Here is a 27,700-nt window from a genome sequence, read left to right as displayed (position 1 = left end):
ACCAGACCAACATTGTTTCAGAATCAGACAACCTTGGAAGCACTGATTCGGAGGTTAAGAAGATTTTAACACTGCACCTGCCTATTTCAGAGTACGATACATTGGGCAGTGACTCAGAAGGAGAACTTCCTGGGGGCCAAGTGGCAGCCAGTCAGGAGCTTGTTTCTTTCAGACATAGAATGGCAAGAGGTGAGATCCACGGTACGCAAAACACTCCATTTTTCACTACAGTTATAATTCTTTAAACATTATTAATACAGTACTATAGCTAGAACTAAGTGTACAAAGGTTAAGGAGTACAGAAAAATAAAATAAGGTTTGTTTGCACAGTAGAGGTTTCAATATTATCATTTTATAATTGTGCATGGATACTGTAGACAGCATCTACAAGATTTCTTTACATGACCTTTTATTACCAGTAATGGAGTCCTTGAATTTCTTTTGTTGTTTACTGTGCTGTTAAAAGCGTTTTGTTACAACACTTGAAAACTGCAAAGCTCAGTCTAATTGCTCCATCATAGTTCAAAATATAAATAGTAAATTACTTATGCACTAAGATATCAGAATTTCTCATTTCTTGCAGGACTGTGGTTTATTGCTTCATAATGCCCTCTGTGTGCTGTTATTGTGTTGTGGTCTTTAATCTGGAGACTGGTTTGGTGCAGCTCTCCACACTAGGTCAATCCTGTGCAATCCACTTCATTTATGCTTAAGTATTGCAACCTACATCTATTTGAACCCGGTTACTGTAGTCAAGTTGTTGTCTTCCTCTACAATACCTGCATCACCCCCTCTCCTCACAAACACACACACACACACACACACACACACAAAATCCCTTCATTACCACATTAACTATTCATTGATGCCTCCAGATGTGTCATATCTATCATTTCTTGTGATCAGATTGTTCCATAAAGGCCTTTTCTCCGCAGTATGATACTGTAACTCTTCATTAGTTTCTCAGTCTACCCATTTTATCTTAAGTAGTCTTTTGTAACACCACATTTCAACAGCTTCTGTTTTTTCTGACATGATCATGGTTGAAACAAGTGACTGTGAAACTGTTAAATCTTAGAGATTTTTTTATATAAAATCCTTTAATAGTCCAGATTGCAATATTTTAACAAACATTGATTAATTATTCTGGCTGAGCAATAAGCCATCTTCAGATCAGTTAATGAAGTAAGTGCAGTGTCTCAATCATAACACTGGGTGAGGACACAATGTCATCAATACAACACATGCTTGTGCATGAAAGTGACCACAGACAAAGTTTTACATATTATAAATTGACGAAAAATTATGTAAATGGTATCTTCCATATTCAAACATTTATACAAATCACACACATAGTGTAGCACCATTGTACCACTTAATAACAGTGTTATGTGCCCAATACAGAGCAGTGAATAGAGTTGCAATCATAGTGTAGTGTCAATCAACAACAGTCATGAGTGCCAGATCAGACCACTGGGCAGCTCAGTCTGCTTGTTGCTCTGAATTGGGCACACATTACTGTTGTTGACTGATACTATGTTATGGCTGCAGGTGAGTTCACTGCTCTGTATTGGGCACACAACACACAATATTAAGTGCTACAACATTACTGTACAGTATGCATGACGTTCTTACATGTTTGAATAAGAAAGATACTGCCTACATGATTATTCATCAATTTGTAATGTGAAAAACTTTTCCTGTTGTCTCTTCCATGCACAAATATGTGTCATATTGATGGCATTGTGTCTTCGCCCAGTCTTATGATTAGGCACTGCATTCATTTTGTTAACCGCCCAGCAGACGTTGGTAATCAATGATTTGAAAACGTTGAAATCTGACTATTTAAAGATTTTACTAAAAAAATCTTTAACATTTAACATCCTAAGCTTCTATTCTCTTCTTGTCTGAACAGCTTACCATGATGTTTCATTTCTGTACAAGGCTACACTCCACACAAATATCTCCAGAAAAGACCTGCAAATACATTTATACTCAGTATTAGCTGATTCCCCGCCCCTGACAAATGCACGCACACACCACCACAAGCCTCCTCACATGAATGCATTTCTTGCTGTTGCCAGTTAGCATTTCATAATCTATTTCAGCCATGGTCAGTTCTTTTGTCCCCCAAATAGCAACTACTACATTTAGTGTCTCATTTTGTACCAAATATATTCAGCATTACTCAATATAATTCAACTATGCTTCATTACCCTTGTTGAATTTTATCCAAGTTCATCTTACAACCTCATTTCAAGATATTATCCATTCTCTCCAGCTGCTCTTATAAGTCTTTGCTATGTTTGAAAGAATTACAGTGTTGTTTCAAACCTTATAGCTTTGGATTATACAGTGCAGGCATTCAAAGCTGGTATTCCCATTTGGTTATATGTTTATGCCCTGTTCTAAGGCAGGTTTCTGTGCAGGATAGGCTATAGCCCTGCCTCACTCTCTTCTCAACTACAGCCTCCATTTCAGTCTGGTTTCTGTACAATTTGTGGGCCATCCTTTGCTTCCTGTGTTTTATCCATGCTATCGTCAGAATCGTAAACAGTATATTCCAGTTAATCTTAACGCCAGCATACATGTGGGCGTATATAATTCATCAATATAAAATTTTCATCTGGAAAGAAATTATGTAATAAAAATCTATTTAAAATTGAATTTTTCTGATGTTCTTACCATTGTTTAGTTCTGATTGGAATTTTGTTTCTCCACCAAGATAGGAGATACTTGATTAATCCTGTATTGACCTTCTGAAAATTTTAATTGAGTACAATGGAATCAGATTCTGTATTTATTAGGGGTATTGGGACACATTAAATTCATTTAATTTGTGCCATTTGTAGAATATTTAACTTTGTAATGTTATTAATTAGTAACTTTTTTATGAGAACTAAGTTTCATTTAAAAAAATGAATGATATCTGCAACTTGGTGGTTAATAAGGTTACAATAATGTGCTGTTCACTATTTTATGAAGCCATAGACAAATAGTCACTAAGAGAAATTAGAGATCTCAAGGCTCTGAGTGAAATGGTGGGAATGTTACACCCCTAGAAAAATCACTCCATAGTCACCTCTATAGCAAATATACCTGGTGTACAACAGTGGCATGGGGGAAAAAGATGAATAGTAGGCTAATTTAAACTGTGAACTACACAACAATAAAAATATTAATTTTTTAATTAATTTACTTTGGATGAAACAGAAACCAGAAATTCCCTGGATACTACTCTTCTTTATTATAATAAATTCCTTCCATTATTTTGATATTGTTTGTCACATGGAACCAGAATGCCTGAAACCCACAGCTGTCATATTGATAGTCATTATTCTCACAGCATATCCCATGCAAAATGTTGTGGAATGACCATGTGCATAAATGATCAAGTGTAAGATGCAGATACAGTGACCCATAAAAACTTGAAGCTCTTCATTGTAACAACTGAAACATAATGAAGTGTGTAGGCTTCCACAGCCAATGCCAATTTTGAATGATATCCATTGGGGCTTTTGGCTGCATTATTGTTAAAACTATAATGACAAAACAATTGGGTTCTGGGGGTGGCCTACTCTTTACACTGTGTGCTGTATTGACAGTCATGTGATAAAGAAAATCACTGATACAGATGTAACTGGATTGTTCGAAGTCAAGAAACCTGTTGAGGTGTGATCATATCAAAAGCAATTGCTTGTGTTACTCCAGCAGATGACTGGAAGGCAGTATTCAATCGGCATTTTGCACCCAGGAAAAATATTTTCCTGCAGAAGACATCAATGCAATGCAGCATTTCTTTTGTGGCTGCTTGTCTCTTCCATTGCAGACAAGGTCATGTGGAGCTGCTGCTGAACAAACACATGCAGCCCATTGGACTGCGTCTGTTGGCATGCAGGACACAAACAGCTTGCAGCTATCCACCCTGATCATGTTGGTCAGACATCTATGACTATCTTGATAGTATTTCTTATTTCTTGTTGCTTCATTCATGCCTGCCTGGGAAGCATGCAAATTTCTTGGTAACTGGTTGACCAACTATAGTCCAAATGATGATACATTATTGCCATTTTGCAGTTTTGCCACACTCACAAATAATGCTTGTGCTCTGATACATATTTGCTTATCAGTCTTCCAATGTACCAAAATATACATTGCTGAACTCACACCAAACATAGTTTATGTTAGGAGTGCAGAGAGCATTGGCAGAATCCTACACGACAGGAGATGATTTATATCTTACATCCACTATATGGTCTCAGATTGATGTCAGTAACAAAGCAACTTACCTTGCTGGAATCTTTGGTTTATGATAAGTGAGCAACTGGAAGTTATTTTCCTATTGCTTTATCATTGTAGACTTTTATAATTGCCTGGAGCTTATTTAGGTCATGTTTGATGTTGTCAGCTAAAGTAACGATCTGGTTCACTACATTATCAACTAGTACCCATTAGATTGAAGCAATTCATCGCTAGTTATAAAAAGTCAAGTAACTGCTTTTTTTTTTTTTTTTTTTTTTGTGTAAAGACATTTTTACTGTAAAACTTGAACACCATTTTAAACCAAACAACATCTATAAGAATAAGGATCTTGAAAATAAAACTACAATTAAACACAATTACATAAAAGCAACAGATACAAACATATACAAAAAAGGGACTGCTTGATCATGACTAAAAAGAGTGAAAGATTGGTGAAATGAGCCTATTCATGAATTTATTAGAAATGCCGTGTATCTCCGGCCAAGGAAGGAAAAAACTACATGAGACAAAAGGGATGTTAGTAGTCAGCTGCTAGCAACTGCCAGTGTATTGAAACTTGAGAAGACTTTTCTTTCACCCTGGTCTGTTGTTTCTTCCTTGGAATGAGGTCTTGAGTGACTTTCCTACAAAATTCTTGATGATTCTTGTTCCTCCTAACACATTGTTCTCTTTGTCTGGATGAATCTATGTGATTTTGCAGTACCTTCCTCTGGTATCACCAGGTAAGTAGAAACTTTTTCTTTCTTATATTTTATTAACAAATCATCCTGTACATTATAAATACATTTGCAGTTGCCTTACCAGCTCATGGTAGTGTGTTCCTATTTGAGACACTGGAAAGTGATTAAATAAGCACAAATCCTAATATGACACCAAGGAGCAACTTATACCATGTTGTAATGAGTAGTTTGTCCTGACCCTCCATTTTTTAGTTGGGGGGGGGGGGGGAGGAGAGAGACAGACAAGGAAGACAAAGAGCACAAAATGGAGGAACAAAATGTAAGAAGACTGTAGAAGAAATATATGGGAGGAAGGTAGTCCATGTATGTAAGAATGTCTGGTAGTGTGCAGACAAGAGGAGGAGGTGAGAGGTGAGGGGGATTGGAGGGAGGGTAGGAATAAGAGAGAGAGGAGAGAGAGAGAGAGATAAATGAGTAAGAGTAATGTAAATAAAAATCTCTAATGTGGTCTTCATGAGTTTTCTTTACTCAGAACAAAAGTAAAGGTTGTTTTTATAAATAATCCCTGATCCTGTGCTTTCATAAACAGAGGCTCATATTATTATTATTTTTTTATTTTATTATTAATATTTTTTATTTTATTATTATTATTATTATTTTTTCCTTGGAAGGTTTCAGACAACGTTGTGAAACAGTATGAATTATGTCTTCACCTTTAAAATGTATTTTCACAGAGAACTGAGGTTTGGATGGGATTTATGTGGCAAAATCAAATATTTTTATATTGAGTTAACCTCTTATGGTAGCTGATCTATAACACATCTCCCATATATCCACAGAAATACATCAACAAGCAGTATCTTATATAAAATGGAAGATGAAAAATTAATTTCTCATCAACTGTAGCGTCATTAGAGCACGTTAGGAAGGAAGATGATTGGTTAACATTATATAACTGAAGATATCATTATAAATTGATGACAAATTCAGAATGCACAAAAATTAGCATCAGGAAAGAAATTGTCATCTACTCAAACATATCCCAGTTTTCACCTTAAGTGATTTAGGGAAACTGTGGAAACTTACACCTGTTGAAGAGGGCTAGGATTTGGGTTCTACTCCTCCTAGATGGAAGTTTAATGCCTTAATCATTACATCATAGTTCTAGCTCAGATGGGCAAGGATACAACATAAAAACAGACATGGCCATTTTATAAGATCAGTGAAAACATTTGCATTGATTGATTAAGGGGAAGCATGGAAAAGTGAATGAAGATGGTGGGAAAGAAATTTGAAAATCTCTGCTGCTCAATAAAAGACCAGTTCCTTAACTACCACTATGTTATCTAATTGTATTGGTCATGTAGCACTTGCTGTTCTCCCTTATCAATTCATCACCTAGGGTGATATCCAAATGTGGCCTTTTCAATAGGAAGAAGTGCAGCAGAACTCATCATGTTTCTTTGCACTGATGATATACAGCCTCCATGAGGTAAGTTGTTCCACACAAAAATTGTACGGTAATCTGACAATGAGACATAAAATTGGACAGTCCTTAAAATTTTTGAAAGTGGCATGCATGTAGCTTTCCCCAGAACACTCTGTACAACAGTATTTAACATCAGCACTTCGTCATCAACCTCATGTGTTCTCATACTATGTCACTATCACAAGTTAGTTGAGAGTGAATGAATTAATGAATAGATCTCATTCCTAGAAGTTTCTGCTGATATTGAGAAAATACTGTGTAGAGTGGATAATGTTTACCAAAAAAGTGCGGTTGCTAAATGAAGATAACTTGTTGTTGTTGTGGTCTTCAGTCCTGAGACCGGTTTGATGCAGCTCTCCATCTACTCTATTCTCTGCAAGATTCTTCATCTCCCAGTACCTACTGCAACCTACATCCTTCTGAATCTGCTTGTCTTCTAGTCAAGTTGTGCCACAAACTCCTCTTCTCCCCAATTCTGTTCAGTAACTCCTCATTAGTTATGTGATCTACCCATCTAATCTTCAGCATTTTTATGTAGCACCACATTTCCAAAGCTTCTATTCTCTTCTTGTCCAAACTGTTTATCGTCTATGTTTCACTTCCATACATGGCTCCACTCCACTCAAATACTTTCAGAAATGACTTGCTGACACTTAAACCTATACTCGATGTTAGCAAATTACTATTCTTCAGAAGTGCTTTCCTTACCAGTGCCAGTCTACATTTTATATCATCTCTACTTTGACCATCATCAGTTATTTTGCTCCCCAAATAGCAAAACACCTTTGCTACTTTAAGTGTCTCATTTCCTAATCTAATTCCCTCAGCGTCACCTGACTTAATTCGACTACATTCCATTATCCTCATTTTGCTTTTGTTGATGTTCATCTTATATCCTCCCATCAAGACACTCCTCTTCCAAATCCTTTGCTGTCTCTGATAGAATTACAATGTCATCAGTGAACCTCAAAGTTTTTATTACTTCTCCATGGATTTTAATACCTACTCCAAATTTTTTTTTTGTTTCCTTTACTGCTTGCTCAATATACAGATCGAATAACATCAGGGAGAGGCTACAACCCTGTCTCACTCCCTTCCCAATCACTGCTTCACTTTCATGTCCCTCGACTCTTATAACTGCCATCTGGTTTCTGTACAAATTGTAAATAGCCTTTCGCTCCCTGTATTTTACCCCTACCACCTTCACAATTTGAAATAGAGTATTCCAGCCAACATTGTGAATGCTAGAAACGTAGGTTTGCTTTTTCTTAATCTATCTTCTAAGATAAGTCGTAGGGTCAGTATTGCCTCACGTGTTCCAGTATTTCTATGGAATCCAAACTGATCTTCCCCAAGGTCGGCTTCTACCAGTTTTTCCATTTGTCTGTAAAGAATTCGCATTAGTATTTTGCAGATGTGGCTTATTAAACTGATAGTCAGTAATTTTCACATCTGTTAACACCTGCTTTCTTTGGGATTGGAATTATTATATTCTTCTTGCAGTCTGAGGGTATTTCGCTTGTCTCATACATCTTGCTTACCAGATGGTAGAGTTTTGTCAGGACTGGCTCTCCCAAGGCTGCCAGTAGTTCTAATGGAATGTTGTCTGCTCCCGAGGCCTTGTTTCGACTTAGGTCTTTCAGTGCTCTGTCAAACTCTTCACGCAGTATCATATCTCCCATTTCATCTTCATCTACATCATCTTCCATTTCCATAATATTGTCGTCAAGTACATCGCTCTTGTATAGACCCTCTCTATACTCCTTCCACCTTTCTGCTTTCCCTTCTTTGATTAGAACTGGGTTTCCATCTGAGCTCTTGATATTCATACAAGTGGTTCGCTTTTCTCCAAAGGTCTATTTAATTTTCCTGTAGGCAGTATCTATCTTACCCCTAGTGAGATAAGCCTCTACATCCTTACATTTGTCCTCTAGCCATCCCTGCTTAGCCATTTTGCACTTCCTGTCGATCTCATTTTTGAGACATTTTTATTCCTTTTTGCCTGCTTCATTTATTGCATTTTTATATTTTCTCTTTTCATCAGTTAAATTCAATATTTGTACTGTTACCCAAGGATTTCTACTAGCCCTCGTCTTTTTACCTGCTTGATCCTCTGCTGCCTTCACTGCTTCATCCCTCAAAGCTACCCATTCTTCTTCTACTGTATTTCTTTCCTCCATTCCTGTCAATCATTCCCTTATGCTCTCCCTAAAACTCTATACAACCTCTGGTTTAGTCAGTTTACCCAGGTCCCATCTCCCCCAATCCATATTCACCTACTACATTTCCTTCTCTCCCTTTCCCTACTATCGAGTTCCAGTCACCCATGACTATTAAATTTTCGTCTCCCTTCACTATCTTAATAACTTCTTTTATCTCGTTGTACATTTCTTCCATTTCTTCGTCATCTGCAGAGCTAGTTGGCATATAAACTTGTACTACTGTAGTAGGCGTGGGCTTTGTGACTATCTTGGCCACAATAATGCGTTCACTATGCTGTTTGTAGTAGCTTACCCGCACTCCTATTTTTTTATTCATTATTACACCTACTTTTGCATTACTCCTATTTGATTTTGTATTTATAACCCTGAATTCACCTGACGAAAAGTCTTGTTCCTCCTGCCACCGAACTTCACTAATTCCCACTATATCTAACTTTAACCTATCCATTTCCCTTTTTAAATATTTGAACCTACCTGCCCGATTAAGGGATCTGACATTCCACGCTCCCATCCGTAGAATGCCAGTTTTCTTTCTCCTGATAATGACGTCCTCTCGGGTAGTCCCCACGCGGAGATCCAAATGGGGGACTATTTTACTTCCGGGATATTTTACCCAAGAGGACGCCATCATCATTTAACCATACAATAAAGCTGCATGTCCTCGGGAAAAATTACGGCTGTAGTTTCCCCTTGCTTTCAGCCATTCGCAGTACCAGCACAGCAAGGCCGTTTTGGTTAGTGTTACAAGGCCAGATCAGTCAATCATCCAGATTATCTTCCGGTTATTCTAGTCTCCCTTCAATGCATGAATCAGTGAACCTTGGAAAATCAGACACATAAACAGTCCAGAGATTTGTGTTGTTGTTTCATGTTTGTGTAACCATTTAATATTGAAATTTATAATAACCCTCAAGGTTATTTCTGCTGGAACATCTTTGAATGGAAGTTCAAAACAAACAACTGGCTACAACTAGCAATTGAAATTGTACTATAATGAACTGGTCTATCTGAAGATGAAAGTGCAAGCGTGTGAAGTGTACTGTGGCAGAAAATAAAAGTGTGTGATAAAGATAATTCTATTAACAATATAGGAAAAGACAGATTGCTACTTACTATAAAGAAGACAAGTCACGTTGCAGAGAGGCACAATTAAAAGACACTTACATATGGCTTTTGGTCACAGCCTTCAGTAGTAACAGAGGGACACACCACATTCACACACTCAAGCAAGCACACCTCATGCACACATGACCGTCAACTCCAGCATGTTGGTCCAGATAGATTACCCAAAGGTAAAGTTGCAAAAGAATTAAATAGCAAATGAAAAATTGCAATGTAGTCTTTCATGACCGGTATCGTCTTCAATCAAAAGTTCTGGGCTGATAGGCCATGGTCGATGTATAAAACAATCCCCTGACATTTTGTCTCTGACTGTGGGAGACATCTTCCGAGTTAAAGTGATGAAATGCAGAGGTCGCTGCTATACCTCGGAGGATATCTCCCACAGTCGGAGACGAAACGTCAGGGGAGAGTTTTATACGTCGACCACAGCCTATCAGCCCAGAAGTTTTAAGTGAAAATGAAAAATTGGTTTATCAAATGCTTGAGTCACAGAAAGAATGAATTTGAATTATGACTGGAAAGAAAAAAAATATTCCCATTGTTTGCTTTTCCATCATTTCGTTTGGATCTCTCTCTCTCTCTGTCTCTCTCTCTCTCTCTCTCTCTCTCTCTCTCTCTCTCTCTCTCTCTCTCTCTAGTACATCATTAGACAAGAGAAATAAAGTGGCAGGAATTTTCTGTGATCTCACAAAGGCATTTGATTGTGTAACCCAAGCATTGCTTGTTCCCTAGTTTCGGGTGTGCAGCTGCATAAATTCAGCTTCTTCTTCTAATATTTTGGCTGAATACCATCCAGCCATCTTCAGAGTGAGTCGAGGTGATGAACGCTCCGGCACATGCTCTGTCCTTTTAAACCTGAGTACCGAACCACTGCGTATGCGGCCAAACATACACAAGGCACCAGAGATGTTGATAGGGAGCAAAGAGGTGTAACATATGCGGGGAAATTAAATATATGGCTGTGCAGTCATTCTATGTAGTGATATTGATGTGGCACAGAGAGCTGCACCATTGCGACGTCTTTGTGATTTAATGACAGAAATTGCCGAATTCCATGATTTCTCCAAGCCGTACCTGCTATCTCTATTAATTAAATTCGTCACCAACCGAATTTCAGTTGCTTCTGTCACTACTGAGTCCCAGAAAGATGAAGTCGAGGCTAAAATTTCGACATTATCATACACCATAGAGTGCCCAGTGTCAATACAGTACTCCACCACTGCAGATTTCTTATCTTGGACAAATCATGGAATCCGGTAATTTCTGTAATTAAATCACAAAGATGTCGTGACAGTGTAGCTCTCCGTGACACATCGATATCACTGTGTGGAACGACTGCGCAGCCATAGATTTAATTTCCATGCATATGTTACACCTCTTTGCCGCCTATCAATGTCTCTGGCACCTTGTGTATCTTTGGCCGCATACGCTGTGGTTCGGTACTCGGGTTTGAAAGGACAGAGCAAGTGCTGGAGCGTTAGTCACCTCGGCTCACTCTGAAGATTGCTGGAGAGTATTAAGCCTAAATATTAGAAGAAGAAGCTGAATTTATGCAGCTGCATTCCTGAAACTTTATGGAACAGTCTTTACACTGCAAAAACATGAAAATGCACATCAAGCATTGCTTGTTTACAAACTTGAAAAGTATGGCATTAGTGGCAGTGCCTGACAATAGCTTAAATGCTACTTATCAAACAGAATGGAAAGAGTTAGCATCTCTTCAAATTGTGTATATTATTTTTCTGACTGGAAAAAAGTCTCAGGCTGTTCCACGAGGCTCCATATTAGGCCCTGTCTTATTTCTTTTCTCTGTTAATTACTTACCATTAAATAGCAGCTCCTCATCAGCTCTGCTCACAGATGATACTTCTGTCTTAGTTGGAGATCAGGGCACAGGAAAAATTCCCAAATCTGTGATCAGTACCCTCATTCCCTTAGAAATTTGGTTTCAGCTAAATAGGTCGAATCTAAACATATCTAAGACTCACATGATGCAGTCCAAAACCAAACAGTCAAAACGTGAGCAGCTTAAGATTGTACTCAACAACCAAGATACAGAAGAAGTTGACTCTGTCAAATTATCAAGTTTAAATGCAGATAAAAATTTGAGCTGGCAGGCACACATTGAATACCTAGCAAACAGACTGAGCAGCTTTGCATTTACAGTGCAAATATTACCAATTGCAACTGACATACACACACAGAAAGTAGCAGATACAAGGTACTTTGAATCCATTATTAGGTGTGGTATTGTTTTTGGGGTAACTTGACAGACATAGTGCAGATACTAAAAATACAGAAGAAAAATCATTTGAAATATGTGCACTGCAAATCACCAAGAACCATGTTGACCATTATTTAGAAAACTAAAATATTAACTGTGCCATCCTTATACATACAGTATATGAGATTATTATATGTTTGTACACCACACATGAATTATTTGGGGGAAACTATTTTGTCCATTCACATGATACTAGAAACAAAGAAAATTTTATGCTCCCCACCCACTGCCTCAGACTGTATGCCCAGGGACCTCAATATATGGGAATGAAAATTTGTAATAAATTAAAAAAGAACAAGTTGATGCAGTTGAATTTAGGTCACACTTAAAAGAAAGCTATATGAGGTACTACCACTGAAGTGTTACTACTCAGTGGACGAATTCATGCAGGACAAACTGGAAAGTTGAGCTGGATATAATGTGTTACATACTCCAAGAAATATCCTTATAGTGTTATTATTTATTGTAGTGCTATTATTTATTAGTGTAAAATTAATTGTAGCTGTATTATAAATGTTTGACATGTCTACTGTATGCAAACCAAATGGATTACAAATGTACGTCATGAGATGAATAAAACACATTTCACACAATTCACAATTCTCTCTCTGTGAGTTATCAGTCCTTTTCTTGAATGGCAATTGTGAGTGAATATTTGATACATCAGGTTTTCATACCTTCTGTTTATATTCAAATTTAGCCAAGACATTGCATTTTGCTGGTCAGAGGGACATCAGAGTTGGTCATATTTAAAAAATTGAAAGTACTTCTGATGCAGTTCCTCAGATATTTTATTTCATTTGACTTATTGTTCCTATTTCACTCAAAGGAAATATTGTTAGGTAAGCATTGTATAATAGTGTACTTACACCAGTCCTACACAACTGTGTCTGGAATGAAAGTAAATCTAATCTAATCTAATCTATAAAGTGTCTGGATTACCATGGCACCTTGAGAAAAGTAACTAATGGTACAGATCAAAAGACAGTAAAACTATTAATAATTTAAGATCCATTAAAGTCACTGTAGTAATAATATATATTTGTCATCCTGTTGGCATATATTTTCCACTGAATAATCCAAGTGCAGTGCTGGTACCCTCATCATATACTTACTATTTGTTCTTTTACATTAAATAAGGGAAAGGACTGGTGCGTGGCACACAGAAACATTTTATAGAAAATGGTTTTTGAGCCCTTGCTCTTTGTCTAGTAAGAGCACACACCTTCACACACACGCAACCACACAAACACCAAAGCATCTATAAGTTTGGGTCTTCGTGTGAGTGAATGTGTTTATTTTTACTAGAAAAAGACCAAGAGCTCAAAAGCTAGTGTTAAGTTTTCTGTTATGTATTTCTGTGTAATAGACACCAATCCTCTATAGGTTAATGGTTGCCTTACCCTTATTTTACACATTTTCCTTTCAGGAATTTCCATAATTGTCCTATTTGTTCCTTTTATAATTTTTAACAGATTTTGTGTGAAATAAGACTGTCTAATCATGTAAACTCCTACCGTCTTCACCCATCCCTTGTAATCTGAGTTACACCATTTAACAGGTACAGTCAAGAGTGACTAGTACAGATGAATTAAAGTTGTTACTAGTTCATTTAAAGGCAAAGACATCGAATTTTTTCACTCTCTCTCTCTCTCTCTCTCTCTCTCTCTCTCTCTCTCTCTCTCTCTCTCTCTCTCTCTCTCCCTCGCGCACTCACTTTATATCTACTCACCAAGCAGTGGCAGAACACACACATAAAAGACTGTTGTAATTGGCAAGCTTTCCAAGTGAGTGTCTCCTTCTTCAGGCAGAAGGGTTGATATCTTGTTTGAAAGTTACAGTACCAAATTAGTTTATTTTGTGTAAATAATGTCGTAGCCATTATGACTGTAGAAAAACAAAAACAAATATGTAATATGAGAATGGTAAACACACAGTTACGTGCAAGATTCAAATGTTTTGGTGTGCTTTTTTTTTCCAACCCCAAAGTGTTCACATTATTTCTGCAACATAAGTAATGTATCACATATAGCATATTTATTACACAATACATTTCAACTTTATACAGGTTTGTTTAATTAATGGATTAAAGAAAAGCCTGTTCTTTGTGAGTTAGTCTTTTATTAATACTCTATCAAAAAGAAAATTCACTCAAGGAAAGTGTAAATTTTACAAGGAGAGACAGTGCCTGGCCAGTACTTAATTTTAGAAGGCGAAATTCCAAATACTGGTGATAGACACATTTACAAGTAGAGAGAAATAAAATGTAGCTTTCAGAACTGTTATTTCCTTCCTCAGGGAGGATGGAGGGTGGAAATGAGGGGCAAGAGACTCAGAATCTAGGTCGAGAGGGACCTAACAGGAATGTGCCACATAGGTTCTGAGTGACATTCCCCTCCTTTCCAATCACCTAACTATTCTTGTTTCCTCTCTGTTGAAGAGAAAAGCAGTTCAAGAAGCTTTCTCTATCTTTAAATGTGTCTCTTGGCAGTACTTACAATTTTGCCTACTAAAGGTAAGTACCATCCATTTATTACTCTCTAAGATCTGAAATCAGCACTTTAAATAATATTGAGTAATTCCATTGGAAAAATCTCATTATTCATGTTCTCCTACAACATTATTACATTCATGTTATTTTAAGAATATGCACATTACAATGTTTAGTATGAATAAACATTGCTGCGAACTCCTTTTGATGCATTTTAGAAGTGGGGAAGTCTGGAATGGAAGAATCAAGCTCCTCATCAGAGACATCTCCCTCAGGAGCTAGAAAACCGTTTCCATCTCGAAAATCAAAAAGTAAAGGCCAGGTTCTTGGAAAAAGACAAGTTCGCAGCAGTAGTGGATATTCTAGCCACACAGAAGAAACTACATTCAGGTATGTGAGGTCAAACAACTTTCTTAGCACATCATTTTCTTAAACAATATCAAATAACATGAACTGATATCAGTTTCAGTGATCGAATACATCCCCCTTCGAGATTTTCTGATTCTCATTCCCATGAGTTGAGTGAAGCGGAATGTGACATGAGTAAGCTGGGCAGAAAATCTGGCCGTAGTGGTGCAAGCACCAGACTTAGTAGGGAAACATCCTTCCAGATAGATGTCTAGCTGTTTACTGTGCCTTGCACACATTGCTCTTCTGCAAAATGTGTCCATGTCTGTCAGTCGAGGCAACTTTTGAAAAGCAGTGGCTTCCATGGCATATACATAATTTTTATAAGCAAACTGAGTGCGTGTGTATGTGCTAAAACCCTGATAGTTCAAAGTAGTTGAACAGAAATACAAATATGTCTTTCATTTTATATAAGTGAACACCTGGTGAATTATCACAAACTATTGGTGATCATGCGACTGTTTTGGCTAAAATGAACACTGTGAGATGTGAATAATTATAATAATAATAAAAACTCAGGACACACCAAATCGATATCATCGTGCCTCATGTGGCAACTCCATGTAACTTTTAGTCCTTCACCCATAAGCAAATGTCTGTTGTATTTTTTATTGTCTGCTGGTATACCTATGAAATTTACACAGGAAACATTGAGCTATCAGTTTGAGTCGACTCATACACCTGCAATATTCATGGTTATTCACACCTATCCAAATGTATTCAGTTATAATGCATCAATACCCATATATGTTCACTGCCATATGAATGTTCAAATGTTGTTGTTTATAATGAAGATCTTCGGTTTGAATGAGATTTGTTATGTGACTTTTTGGTGAAAAATATTTTAATACCTAGCGTAAAATGTTGAATGGTATCCCAATCTTCCAATCTGAATGCTTCTATATACTGCCAGAAAGGCAGTCTCATCACTCCATTACTGCAGAGACTGGGTATTATGTGACTAGATATTAAAATACTGAGTTGTGATACTTATGAGATGAAATGTATGTATGTAATGTATGTATGTATGTTTGTTGCATTGAGTTTTGAGACATGTAAGATGAAGTGTATGTATATTTGTTGATATTTAAGTAAAATTTTAAATATAATGACTGTTTATATGATTATTAAATGTTATATTGTATTTTGCATGTTGCAAATTTTTGGTAACACAATAAAGAAAATGCTCAACAGCTAAATAGATTTCTGTAAATGAAGACTACTAGAAATATTCACTCTTCCATAGAATAGTGATTTTGGAGCACTTGAGTAATTTTACATTCCAAAGACGGCACAAGATTCAGCTTAGCGCTAATACATACTTTGTTTCAAGTAATAAGTACATATGGACATTATCACTGTAACTGTTCCTCAGCAGAACAATGACAGCATGAGGTTTTAAAAGGCTGACATAATAAGAAATACTTTTGCGTCATTCAAACAGCAAAAATTAACAATTCAGCATGGAAATGCTGCTTCTTTTTATTAACTTGCCAGTAAATGTTACAAATAGCATTTTGTCTAAAAGACTATGGCTGACAGTCTTTTTCATATCCTGTAGCAGAATTCTGGTAAAATGAAGGTGATATTTGAAGAAAGTCTGGGAAGAAAATAAATTACTACAAATGAATTCATGTTAATTTTGCATGACTGTTGATATTATTTATTTTATCACCACAAAACAGCAACAAGAATTATGTATGAGATGACATCAGAGGACTGATTATCACTTTACATACAAATATCAATTTGTAGCAATGCACAACAGGACTTTTAGGATCAATAAATATCAAATCAAATCAAATCAAACCACAAAGAGACTGGAACATGGCTATCAAGTGTGGACAAGATTTTAGTGCTTTGGTTGAAAAACCATCAATAGCCAGAAGATTACTGCTTTTTGTGCTCTAGTAAGTTTTGTGATCTGTCCAGCAGATGACTTAGCAGAACTGACATTGGTGGTGGAGTATATAGTGCTTGTCTAATATATGTCTTTCAGCTGTCAGTTTTTGTCCCTTTGTTTTCAGCCACTCTTATGAATAATTCATTGAGTTTAGAAGCCAATTGCTTGAATTTAATTTCATCTGTCTCACTGCAACTATCACCAGGAAGTTAAGTATCATTTGCCTTACTGAGTGTATTTGTTTCATGCCTAGCCCTACTCCAGTTGCACATTATTCAGTTAGTTATGACATACTGGCTACTTTCTGCAGGACAAGGCAATTTGCTACATGCACCTTAGAAGAAATAACTTTTCCCCTGCATGACAGGTTCTGTTCTGTTCCTGCTGCACTTCTCTTGTTGTGGATGATGAAAAGGCAAATGCAGCATGTTGAAGTGTCACAGAGGTGAACAGCTGAAGCAAAATATCAATGAATAAATTACAGTTGTGACCCTGCAGATGCTGATTGTTACTGTTGGGCTTTGGAATACCATGCCATCTGCTATCTGGCTGGAGAGGCTCAAAACTCAAAATTTTAATATTAAATGGATATGCCACCTAAACAGCAAATGAGGTGCCTGATGTCATTTCCCCCCCCCCCCCCCCCCCCTACTTCAAAATCTCCAGTTTTTCACATGTATTTAAAAATGCACTGTCTGACAAAAAAGAGTGAAGTGCCCAGAAAGGGAGAGGGGGAACAAAATGAAACTTCACAGGCTGAGTGGGTATGTGATGTTGTTTGAGTGGTCGTTGATATCCTGAATACTGACTGATAACACTGTACGACACAAGGACGCAGCACCTCCATGTCCTTCACAGTGATAACTCAACATCTAACATTGTCCTACCCTACCCTACCAAGCTTGGTAACAAAACTAAACACTAACATTGCTAATCCACTCTGGGGGACATACTATCTGTCACAGAGAAATGTAAGTCTAATAATTTACAAACCTGCTAACTGTGTGTTTGTGTACAAAGGTACATTGACGTCTGACATCATCTTCTGAATGCTTCACTTCTTTTGTCAGACACTGTAATTATTACATACAAGAAAATGCCCTCCTCAAGAGTATAAATTAAAGTAGAGTAAAACTATCCCTAACCTAGAGGTACATTTCAAGTACTCCATGTCATTAGAGAGGATACACCAAGCTCAGGCTGTGTTTTCACTTGCATTAGTGTGTTTCTCTTATTTTCAGACACTCATCTTCCCTTTGACTCAAAGCCAACTGTCTCAATATGTTGTGTACAGTGTGTCATTTTCAGGTCTTCTGTATTACTGCATCCAACAAATGGTTTTCCAGAATTCACACTTGCAATGGTACCCAACAGACTACATGCTCCACAGGTGAGGAAAGGATATCCTTGAAGTTTTATACTATCAGAGTTTGGTATTATGTTGAAAGCTTGTGAGCACAAAGGAAGTTAAATTGGATGAACATTTCAGTGCTTGATCATACATCATAGCTCCAGTGTCCTTGCGAATCCACGGACAGGAAAAGTTACATATCAGTGAATTTTAAACTGTTTTGCACTTACTAGAAAAACTTGCATTCTCATGTTAATCTTTTAATGGGAACTCAGATACCAAAATAAGGTACAGTAGAATTATTCTCAAGACGAACAGGTTATCTGGAAGAAAAAAATAGTTGAATTACTGTAGTTATGTATCCCCTACTTGATTGTTGTTCATAATCTGAAACCCTTAGAAGCCAGAATGACTGAGGAAATTGCAAAATATAAAGGAAAGAACTTCAACCTTCAGCCAGATGTGGTTTTCATTTACAGAAAAATTTTACACCCTGAAGGCCCAACTTAGACACTTAACTAGTTTCCTAGTATTTTACTATTCCCTCCCCCCCCACCCCCCCCACCCCCCCACACCCCCAGCCCCCCACTTTTTTTTTTTTTTTTTGGAACGGATTCTTTGATAATGACTTGCTAAGAATTGGTTGTGATACCATTTATGTACGCAGATGTGAAAATAATTTTAAAAAATTCCTTAATATATTATTTTGTCATTATGTTATGCACGTAAAGAAATGCCTTCAGGGCTTGAAATTTTAAATACAAACCACATTTGTGATTAAAGGCTTGTGTTCTTTCTGCTAGTGAGAAATAATATAAGAAAGGCTTCAGTCAGATACAAGACTTCCCTTAAAATTGTGGGAACTTATCTTTATAGAATATTCAGCAACACATTGCTCACCTGACCCCACATATAAAATGCATGCCATTACTGTAGCATATACAGAAATGTAAGGAGGGATTCCTTCAATGAACTACCCTCATATCAAATGATAAAGTGATGGAAAATAATACTATTCTCTGTACAGTGAAGACTTTGATTTATTGGTAGAATATTGGGATAGTGCAATCAATCTACAAAGGAGATGGCTTACAAATCACTTGTGCACCCAGTTCTAGAATATTGCTCAAGTGTGTGAGATCTGCACCAGGTAGGCCTAACAGGGGACATTGAAAGTATACAGAGAAAGGCAGCACGAATGGTCACAGGTTTTTTTTAATCCATGGGAGAGTGTCACAGAGGTACTGAAGGAAATTAACTGGAAGATTCTTGGAGATAGATGTAAACTATCTCAAGAAAATTTATTAACAAAGTTTCAAGAACCAGCTTTAAATGATTACTCTAGGAATTTACTACAACCCCCTATGTATCGCACACATAGGGATCTTGGAGATAAGATTAGAATTACTGCACAGCCAGAGGCATTCAAACAGGCTTCCTGCACTCCGTGTGTGAATAGAATAGGAAGAAACCCTAATAACTAGTTCAATGAAACATACCTTCTGTCTTGCACCTCACAGTGCTTTACACAGTATAGATACAGATGTAGACGTAAATGTAGATGTAGATCCAGTAGAAAGATCCCTAACTGTTATCAAATCTGCTGCAGCTTTCAGTTGTAAAACATAAATGGTTGTCACAATACTGGCTGGAAGCATAGCCATCCAACTGTATGGCAACACTGAGATGAGGTCATAGAAATGAAAAGAAAATCAAACTCTGTGATTGGTCATGACAGATGTGTGGAGTGGTCACATCAAGTTCTCTTTACCTGTTGGAGATATTCTCTTGCCCATTCCATGCACTTCCACTAAATGAAGCTTTACAGCCTGATGTGTCCTGCATGACCATAACTGTGTCAGTAAGTGAACTATGCCTGTCAGTATAGGCTAACCATTCTGCATTCACATTTCCATATTTCAATACCTGACCTCCTGCCCACGGAAAAATAAGTGTTAATGGCATGCTTTTGCCACATGTACTTGGAGGTGCTAACCAACTTAAAAATATACTACTCCTAATAGCTATAATTATTACTCTGCAAATGAAGTAAATATGGATGTAATGTTGTCCAGTACACCATCCTTGCTTGCAAATAGAAATATCTTCTCACTGTATACAGCAGGGTGCAATTTGTGCTTTTACCAGTGGGGGGGATGTCTTAGGGGGTTAGTAGAATTATATATGTTACTAGCTTGGACTGTGGCATTACGCGTGTTTAAACAGCTATTTATAAATAGATGTTAATGCCAAAACTCACTATTCACGTGTATGCACTATCAGAAAAGCGATCCCTTGTTATATCTTTAAAAGTACATTATAGGTAAAGCTTATTTACAAAATCATGTACATACAGGTATACGAGAGGAATTCAAAAAGTAGAGGCACATTTGTGAAAAGCTGTACTTATTCTGATGTTAGAAAATGGAAACACATTAATAGTATTAATAGTAAGACTTACCAAAAACTTTCAGTATTCGGCTCCACAAATTTAAATTATGTGTAAAGTTTTACTCCAGTGCGTGGGAAATAAACATCCCAGGTTGGGATGCATAAACTAAAACCAGAGGAGAAGATGGTCTGATGCAGAGGGGGGGGAAATCCCCCCATCCCCCCCTGCAAATCGCACACTGGTATACAGTGGTTGGTCAAAAATATGGAAATGCATACTTGAACATAAATGGAGGTGCTAGCCAAGTGTGCAGCTTGCGCTGTTGCAATTTACCATGAATGGCACCTGTGCAATGCCCTCAATATGGTGCAAGTGTCAGTCATGGTCAGAAAACTGTTCTCTGTATTTGCAAGTGCATTATATCCACTTCCATCAACATTACCTGAACTTGACATGGACTTGCCGTTTATTTGCAGGAAGAATGGTGTAACAATCACTTGAAAACTATACAGGACCTGTATTTATCCATTCCCAGTAGACTAAAAGCTGTTTTGAATGCCAACAGGTTTTCTACACAGTATTAGGCACGTAGTGCAATGTGTTTCTGGTGTTTCCATATTTTTGCCCAACCCCTGTATTAGGGCACATTTGTACACATAAGTTTCCTGAAAAATCAGTACATTGATAAAGGAATGATTGTATAGAACTAGTGACTCCTAAACAACAGATTACAGAATGTACATAAGAAGCAGCTATTAGGTGGTAATGAACAGAAGGAAGGAAGATTGTGGTTTTTAAATTTCATAAATGGTGAGGTCATTAGACTGGAGCACAAGCTCAAACTCGTTTTTCTGTTGTTTCTATTTGCAGTGATTAACATCTAAGTTATAAGCATCCATGAATTTTTATGAATAAGTGAGCCTAAAATTTAACAAAATGCTTCTTCATTAAAACAGGATAAAGTCATATAATAAAATAATTGTTAATAAACATCCAATAGTAAGATGAAAGCCTTAGAAATTGTGGCTGGTTCTGGTTGATCACTAATCAAAAAATCTCTCTCTCTCTCTCTCTCTCTCTCTCTCTCTCTCTCTCTCTCTCTCTCTCTCTCTCTCTCACACACACACACACACACACACACACACACACATTATTAGGATTTTGTATTAGTAACAAGTTAAGACATCTAAAAGTCAGTAATGATATATGACTAGTTAAAACTTTTTCTCAAATTTTGTTGTTGGCTAACAACCAATATAGAAAAACAGGAAATATCAGCCACTACAATGCTTTACAAAATAGTCATGTTACTTTATAAAATTTTGAAAGTCATGCAACACTTATTCAGCTGTAATCTGAAAGAGAGGGTAAATCAACAGCCGGCCGGGGTGGCCGAGCGGTTCTAGGCGCTACAGTCTGGAACCGCGCGACTGCTACAGTCGCAGGTTCGAATCCTGCCTCGGGCATGGATGTGTGTGATGTCCTTAGGTTAGTTAGGTTTAATTAGTTCTAAGTTATGGGGGACTGATGACCTTAGAAGTTAAGTCCCATAGTGCTCAGAGCCATTTGAACCATTTTTGGTAAATCAACAGATAACTTTATGGCTGACTATTTTCAGATAAAGTACAATGAAAATGAAATGTGGCATACCTTTAATGGTAAATCATAAGTACCTTACACTGACAGATTCTATCATAGGAGGAAAACCCATGTGCCAGGGAACTGTATCTAATACGGGGGTATGTCAATAGTACTTCATTCTGCCTCTATGGCTAAAAGGAGCTGTGTCATGGCTGGGTAGATGACTTCTTCCGTTATATCTAAATTTTTGTCTGTCATTTCCAGCCACTCTTCCTCCCAATGACTCACCTCAACAATGAGAGCACTGCATATGTAGGAATTTCACATTGTGTCACAGTACAATAACTTTGTTAACTTGGATATGTGTCATCTGCTCCAGAGCCCCCAAGATCACCTTTAGAACTGCACCTCAGAAAGAGAATTCATTAGTAAGCATGTTTTGAGAAAATGATCAAGGCAAATCACACAGTAGCCACCATTTTCCCCTTGTTTACATCCATCAGTGTAGGCTGCCATATATTTGTAAATCTGGTTAAAAGTATTTTAAAATATGGTTTTAAAACTTTTGTCTGGAGTGCTATCTCTTTTTTAATTTTAAAATACTATTAGGCCTTGGTATTGTCCATCATGGGAGATTACTTTAACCCTGGAGAAGGGCTGATATTTGATCTCTACCAAATGCCATTATGTCTGTTTTCACATACATTGCAAATGGCTTGTTCCTCAGAGGCAATTTATGAAGGTCAGTCCCTTGGTGGGTCATTCAATGAGGAGGAATACCAGTGACTGCAGATCAGCCACAAACATATACACCTCTCATACCACGAAGAGTTGCCATCAGATTGACAGCTGCAGCTCAGAAACTTCAAAACACATGCTGGTGTTGGGACTGGTCCTATAAGCACCTGTGGCCAACATTATCCCACCAAGGCAGATGACATCTTAGATCTTTAACTGTGAAGGGCATGTTGATCTATGTGCTTCACATCATAATTCAGCTTAGACCACATGGTAGCCTTATAGAATTGGAGTGGTGTCCTCTGTCAGCCCTCCAAGACTTGTAGGTGGGGCAGATTAAAATGTTAAGTGCCTTGAGAGAGTGTGCTTTCAGATCTCTCAGCTGCAGTATTCATCATAGCATTTTGTCAAAAACCATGGCCAGAAACCTCACCAAATTTCTCATGCTGAGAACAGTGTCCCTCATTATCAATATAGGTGTAGTACCATATGTTACAATAAAATCTTCTCATTTTTGAAGCCGTGTCAATTTGAATAAAATTCTTGAGCAGGCTTTGGATGTTGAAAGGAAGCAATGATGGATGCTTCATGCTTGTAGGAAGACAGCCATCAAAAGCTTTAGAATTTGTTAGAATTTATGTAGCTTGAAAACTGAGATGATTTTATTCAGCCATGCTGCCAAGAAAGGCTCTGAGTATACCAGTGTGTTGTTAATGATGCAAATCTACACACACAGTTTGGTCTGCTGAGAACTTGAAACCTGTGCCTATAGTCCACTCCTCCAATCTTTCCAAATAAGTAGTTGATCTATTGCTGGGTTGAAGAAGAAGCCAAATGTTCCCTTATTGTGGACATAATGCTGTTAATGGTAACAGAAAAGATGAGATGGTTTGGTATGCTTCTTTGTGGAACACCGTTTTCTTGCTCAGACTGCTCTGACACAAATGAAATAGTATGGTGAGAGGGGGAACCATGTAAAGATGGATAGTTGTCCCTAGAAGCTGGAGCTGTCAAAAGATATTATAACTCTAAGTGGTATCATAGTCCTTCTCGAAATAAAAAAAAAAGATTCCTATGAGATTTTTCCACATAGGAAAGTCTGTATACATGGGTCACAGAAGGTAAGGGTATTTATCGTTGAATGATATTTCATGTACCCACACTGGAAGTGACTAAGAGCTGTCTGGATTTGAGAACCCAGACAAGACAGAGAATCACTGTACTCTTAAAGATCTTTCCCATGCAGCTGGGAGGGCAATGTTGAAATAACCATTCAGGCAACTATGGTCCTTCTCTGGTTTCAGGAGGGGAATTAGTACTGCATACCTCCATTGGTGGGGAACCTTCTTATCCCCTACATGTGGTAGATCAAGGCAAAGAGGATTTCTTTTACACTTCCTGCAAGATGCCACAGTATGGTGTAGTATACCTTATTCTGACTAGGTGTCATGTAACAAGCCACAGACAGTGTTGAATCTAGCTGCCATATGGAGAAAGGGTAGTTGTAAAGTTTCTCATCATTGAAACTAAAGTCCCACTTGCTCCTCTTGGCCACAGTTCTGTGATAGCAAAGGACTGGATCCAGGCTGACTGTAGCCATCAACCTACATAATGTTCTGCCATTGTCTGGGCTGGTCAGAAGAATATCAGTTTCTAGGGCAATTCACTTCCAAATATTAGTTGAGTGTCTTTGCATCTTTGTGACCAAACTTGGTGGCCAGAAGCAAATCACTAGCTTTGAGACAGCAGTTCTGTCTACCTATTGTGGAGAGTGCCCATGTTTAGCAACCATGATTGTTTTGCTGAGTCATACTATCTCATAATTAAGTTGGGATTACACAAAGACTTGTAGAACATTGCTGGACATACTCTGCTCTCCATAACCTGTGGCAGAAGCATTTCATCATGTCCTGGTTTGACAGGTTTTATCATCAAAGCTCTTATCTGTAGGTTCTACAAGAATTTATCATCAACAATGGGACATACATGTGAACAAGATAGTAAATTCAGAACTATGTGCAAGTTGAATGTCCAGGTAGATTAAGAAGCCAAGAACAGCTCAAGCCAAAACAGTTTTCTTTAAAGAGAACTTTGATACCAGTGACACCAGTGCTAGCCACTCACTCTAACTTTTTGATCACTCATTGCAACTGCAACTTCCAAGAAGAAGCAGAAAGCAATAAAAATACCCACAAATTGATTAAACAGTCGCAACCTTTCATCACAGACAATAGGCTAGTGGCATGGAGGTCCAGGTTCAATTCCCAGTTACCATATCACGTTTTACAGTGGTGGAAATGTCTGGAATAAGGTCCAATTAGCTTCTGGATGCCCCATGAGAAACTGCTTCAATAAAAAGTCAGTGAAGTTGACATGCTAACTGCCAAAGTGGAGTCATGGGGATTTAATCAATTAGAAAGGCACTGGCACACAAAACTCATGCTTAAAGGATATAATTCTCTTGTTCAAATTCTTTTTACTAGACACCAGTGACCCAGTGTCAGAAAAATTTGCTATTGAAACACTGCCTGGAAGTTTGGCCTTTGCAGATATATGAGCATATTATGCTTGTTATTAGTCATATGTATATTTCATAAAATGTCTGTATCTTGTGGCCAGCAGAAAAAAGGCTTATAGACATCTGATCCCAGGAAGTAGCAAACTGATCGTGTGCTCCAAGATCTTTCTTTTGTTGCTAGAGAAAGCAACACTTTGAAAACTGCAAGTGTGAGATAAGTATAGATCATTATTCATTATGGATTTATTCTATTGTATTTTTAATGGTCCTGTAGTCTGCAAAAACAGCTTATACATAAGGCACTGGACAAGTCAGTTTATATGTATGCAGGTAAAAATTATTTCTAAGCATACACATTTAAAATGACAACTAATGAACTTCATACATTAAATATTTAATATACTACAGTTCACACTTTTAAACATTCATAGACAAAGTAAAAGCAGTGATGCTGGAAATATGACTTCAAGGTTTTTCCAAAAGTTTTGGCCTTAGAATTTGCTTATATATTTTTGTGATTTACCTGTTACATTTATTTTAAGGATATAAAGATTTCCATAATATAGATACACTATAAAAGAAGAATAGGAGAGATCTCAAACAGAGCTTCATGTGAGTCAGTATGTTTGATCTCCAGACATGATTCTACAGGCCTTTTTTCACAGTTTGAATGTGCTGATAGCTCCTTTAGAGTTTCTCCAAAATCTGTCCCCATATTTAAGACGATATCCACTCTTTGCTGTTTTCTTCTACAGCAGGGTTTTAGTGAGTAAAGGAGGTAGCAAGTCTTACTCAATTTTGCATTAAGGTATACTATATGCTCATTCCATTTTACTCAGCCTTGCAACCATAATCCTAAGAATTTGGGTTCTGTACTGTTACCAACTGGTTCATCATGGATAGAGACAAATAGTAGAGCATGTATACATCCTAATTTGGACTACTGTGAGATTTTAGTGCAGTTTTTTTCTGTTTATTAAATGCTGTTACTAAGTTGTTTTGCATCAGTGTTTACTAACTGCTGTAATTCTTCCTTACTTTCCTCTTTTACTAGACTTGTAGAGTCACCTGTAAATATGATCATTTTATGGACATCCAGGTTTAAGCTTAAATCATTAACATACAAAACAGAAGTGGCACTATTATCAATCCTTGGAACACACTGTATGTACCTACAATATACTCTAACAAGTGTTCAGAAATAGTTTTAAGGCAGCCATTAGTGAGCTTCATGCTCACTAGTTGCTTGGACAGATCTCATTGCCATACTTCTCAAGCTCTGACAGCACTATCTTATGATACACCATGTCAAAAGTGCCATCCACTGGGGTACATGTAAATGCATAAAACTATTTCACCTTGTACTTAAGTAAATGCTAGCACATTAATATATTTTCACTGCTGCAACAATATTCTAAATATTCTCAATATTCTAAATATTCTTGTGAAGAGCAGGAGCTGACCTCATTCTGCTGACCAAAACATAAATTTGATCAGAAACATTTGCCATCTGAATGTGAGCATGAGCTCAAAACCAGTTACGACATTGAAATAAAGCATTTTAAAAGTATTTGAAACTAGTTGGGTTATTTACCAACAATCATTGAAGGCCATGGTGTTCATGAGATCCAAGATGGATGAAAATCAAACAATGGAAACTCCAGGATGGAATGTAACAATATTGTGAAAAGGAAAGTTGTCACTCGCCATATAGCAGAGATTCTGAGTTGCAGATAAGCACAACAAAAAGACTGTCATAAATATACCCCCAGGGTAGTGTCAGTCTGTGAAGGCTTTGATGAGACCCTCAGCATACTCGGTGAGGGAGTTCTTGTCACTGTAGATACGCTGTCCCCAGATGGTTAGGCTGTACGAGAGGGACCTTTTGGTGTGGAAGGGATGACAGCCTTCAAAATGCAGGTATTGTTGGTGGTTGGTGGGTTTAATGTGGACAAAGGTGTTGATGGACCCATCAGAGAAGAGGTCAGTGTCCAAGAAGGAGGCACACTGGGTTGAGGAGGACCAAGTGAACTGGATGGAAGAGAGGGTGTTGAGGTTGAGAAAGAATGAGGATAGAGTGTCATGGCCCTGAGTCAAGATCATGAAAATAATATCAATAAACCTGAATCAGAGTAGGGGTTTGGCTGTTTTGTGAAGCTAGAAAGATTTCCTCTAGATGGCCCATAAACAGATTGGCATAGGAGGGTGCCATGAGGGTGTCCATGGCTGTGCCACAGATTTGTTTGTATACCTTCCTT

The 27,700-nt window shown here is 37.5% G+C and overlaps 1 protein-coding gene across 1 annotated transcript in view; it reads left to right on the top strand.

The window, feature by feature from the left end:
* LOC126484659 (Down syndrome cell adhesion molecule-like protein Dscam2) overlaps positions 1-16,024 on the top strand; it is a 339,526-nt gene extending 323,502 nt beyond the window's left edge. Inside the window, exons 33-35 of the mRNA XM_050108250.1 lie at positions 22-189; positions 14,770-14,941; positions 15,015-16,024. Of these exons, the coding sequence (XP_049964207.1) occupies positions 22-189; positions 14,770-14,941; positions 15,015-15,174 (500 nt within the window). The 3' untranslated portion in view covers positions 15,175-16,024. The remainder of the gene's footprint in view (positions 1-21; positions 190-14,769; positions 14,942-15,014) is intronic.
* Positions 16,025-27,700: the final 11,676 nt, after the last annotated feature.

Source organism: Schistocerca serialis, chromosome 6 (assembly GCF_023864345.2).
Source record: "Schistocerca serialis cubense isolate TAMUIC-IGC-003099 chromosome 6, iqSchSeri2.2, whole genome shotgun sequence".
In the NCBI taxonomy this organism is placed as follows: Eukaryota; Metazoa; Arthropoda; class Insecta; order Orthoptera; family Acrididae; genus Schistocerca; species Schistocerca serialis.
Note: the sequence above shows the minus strand (reverse complement) of the source record. Positions and strands in the feature narration are given on the sequence as shown.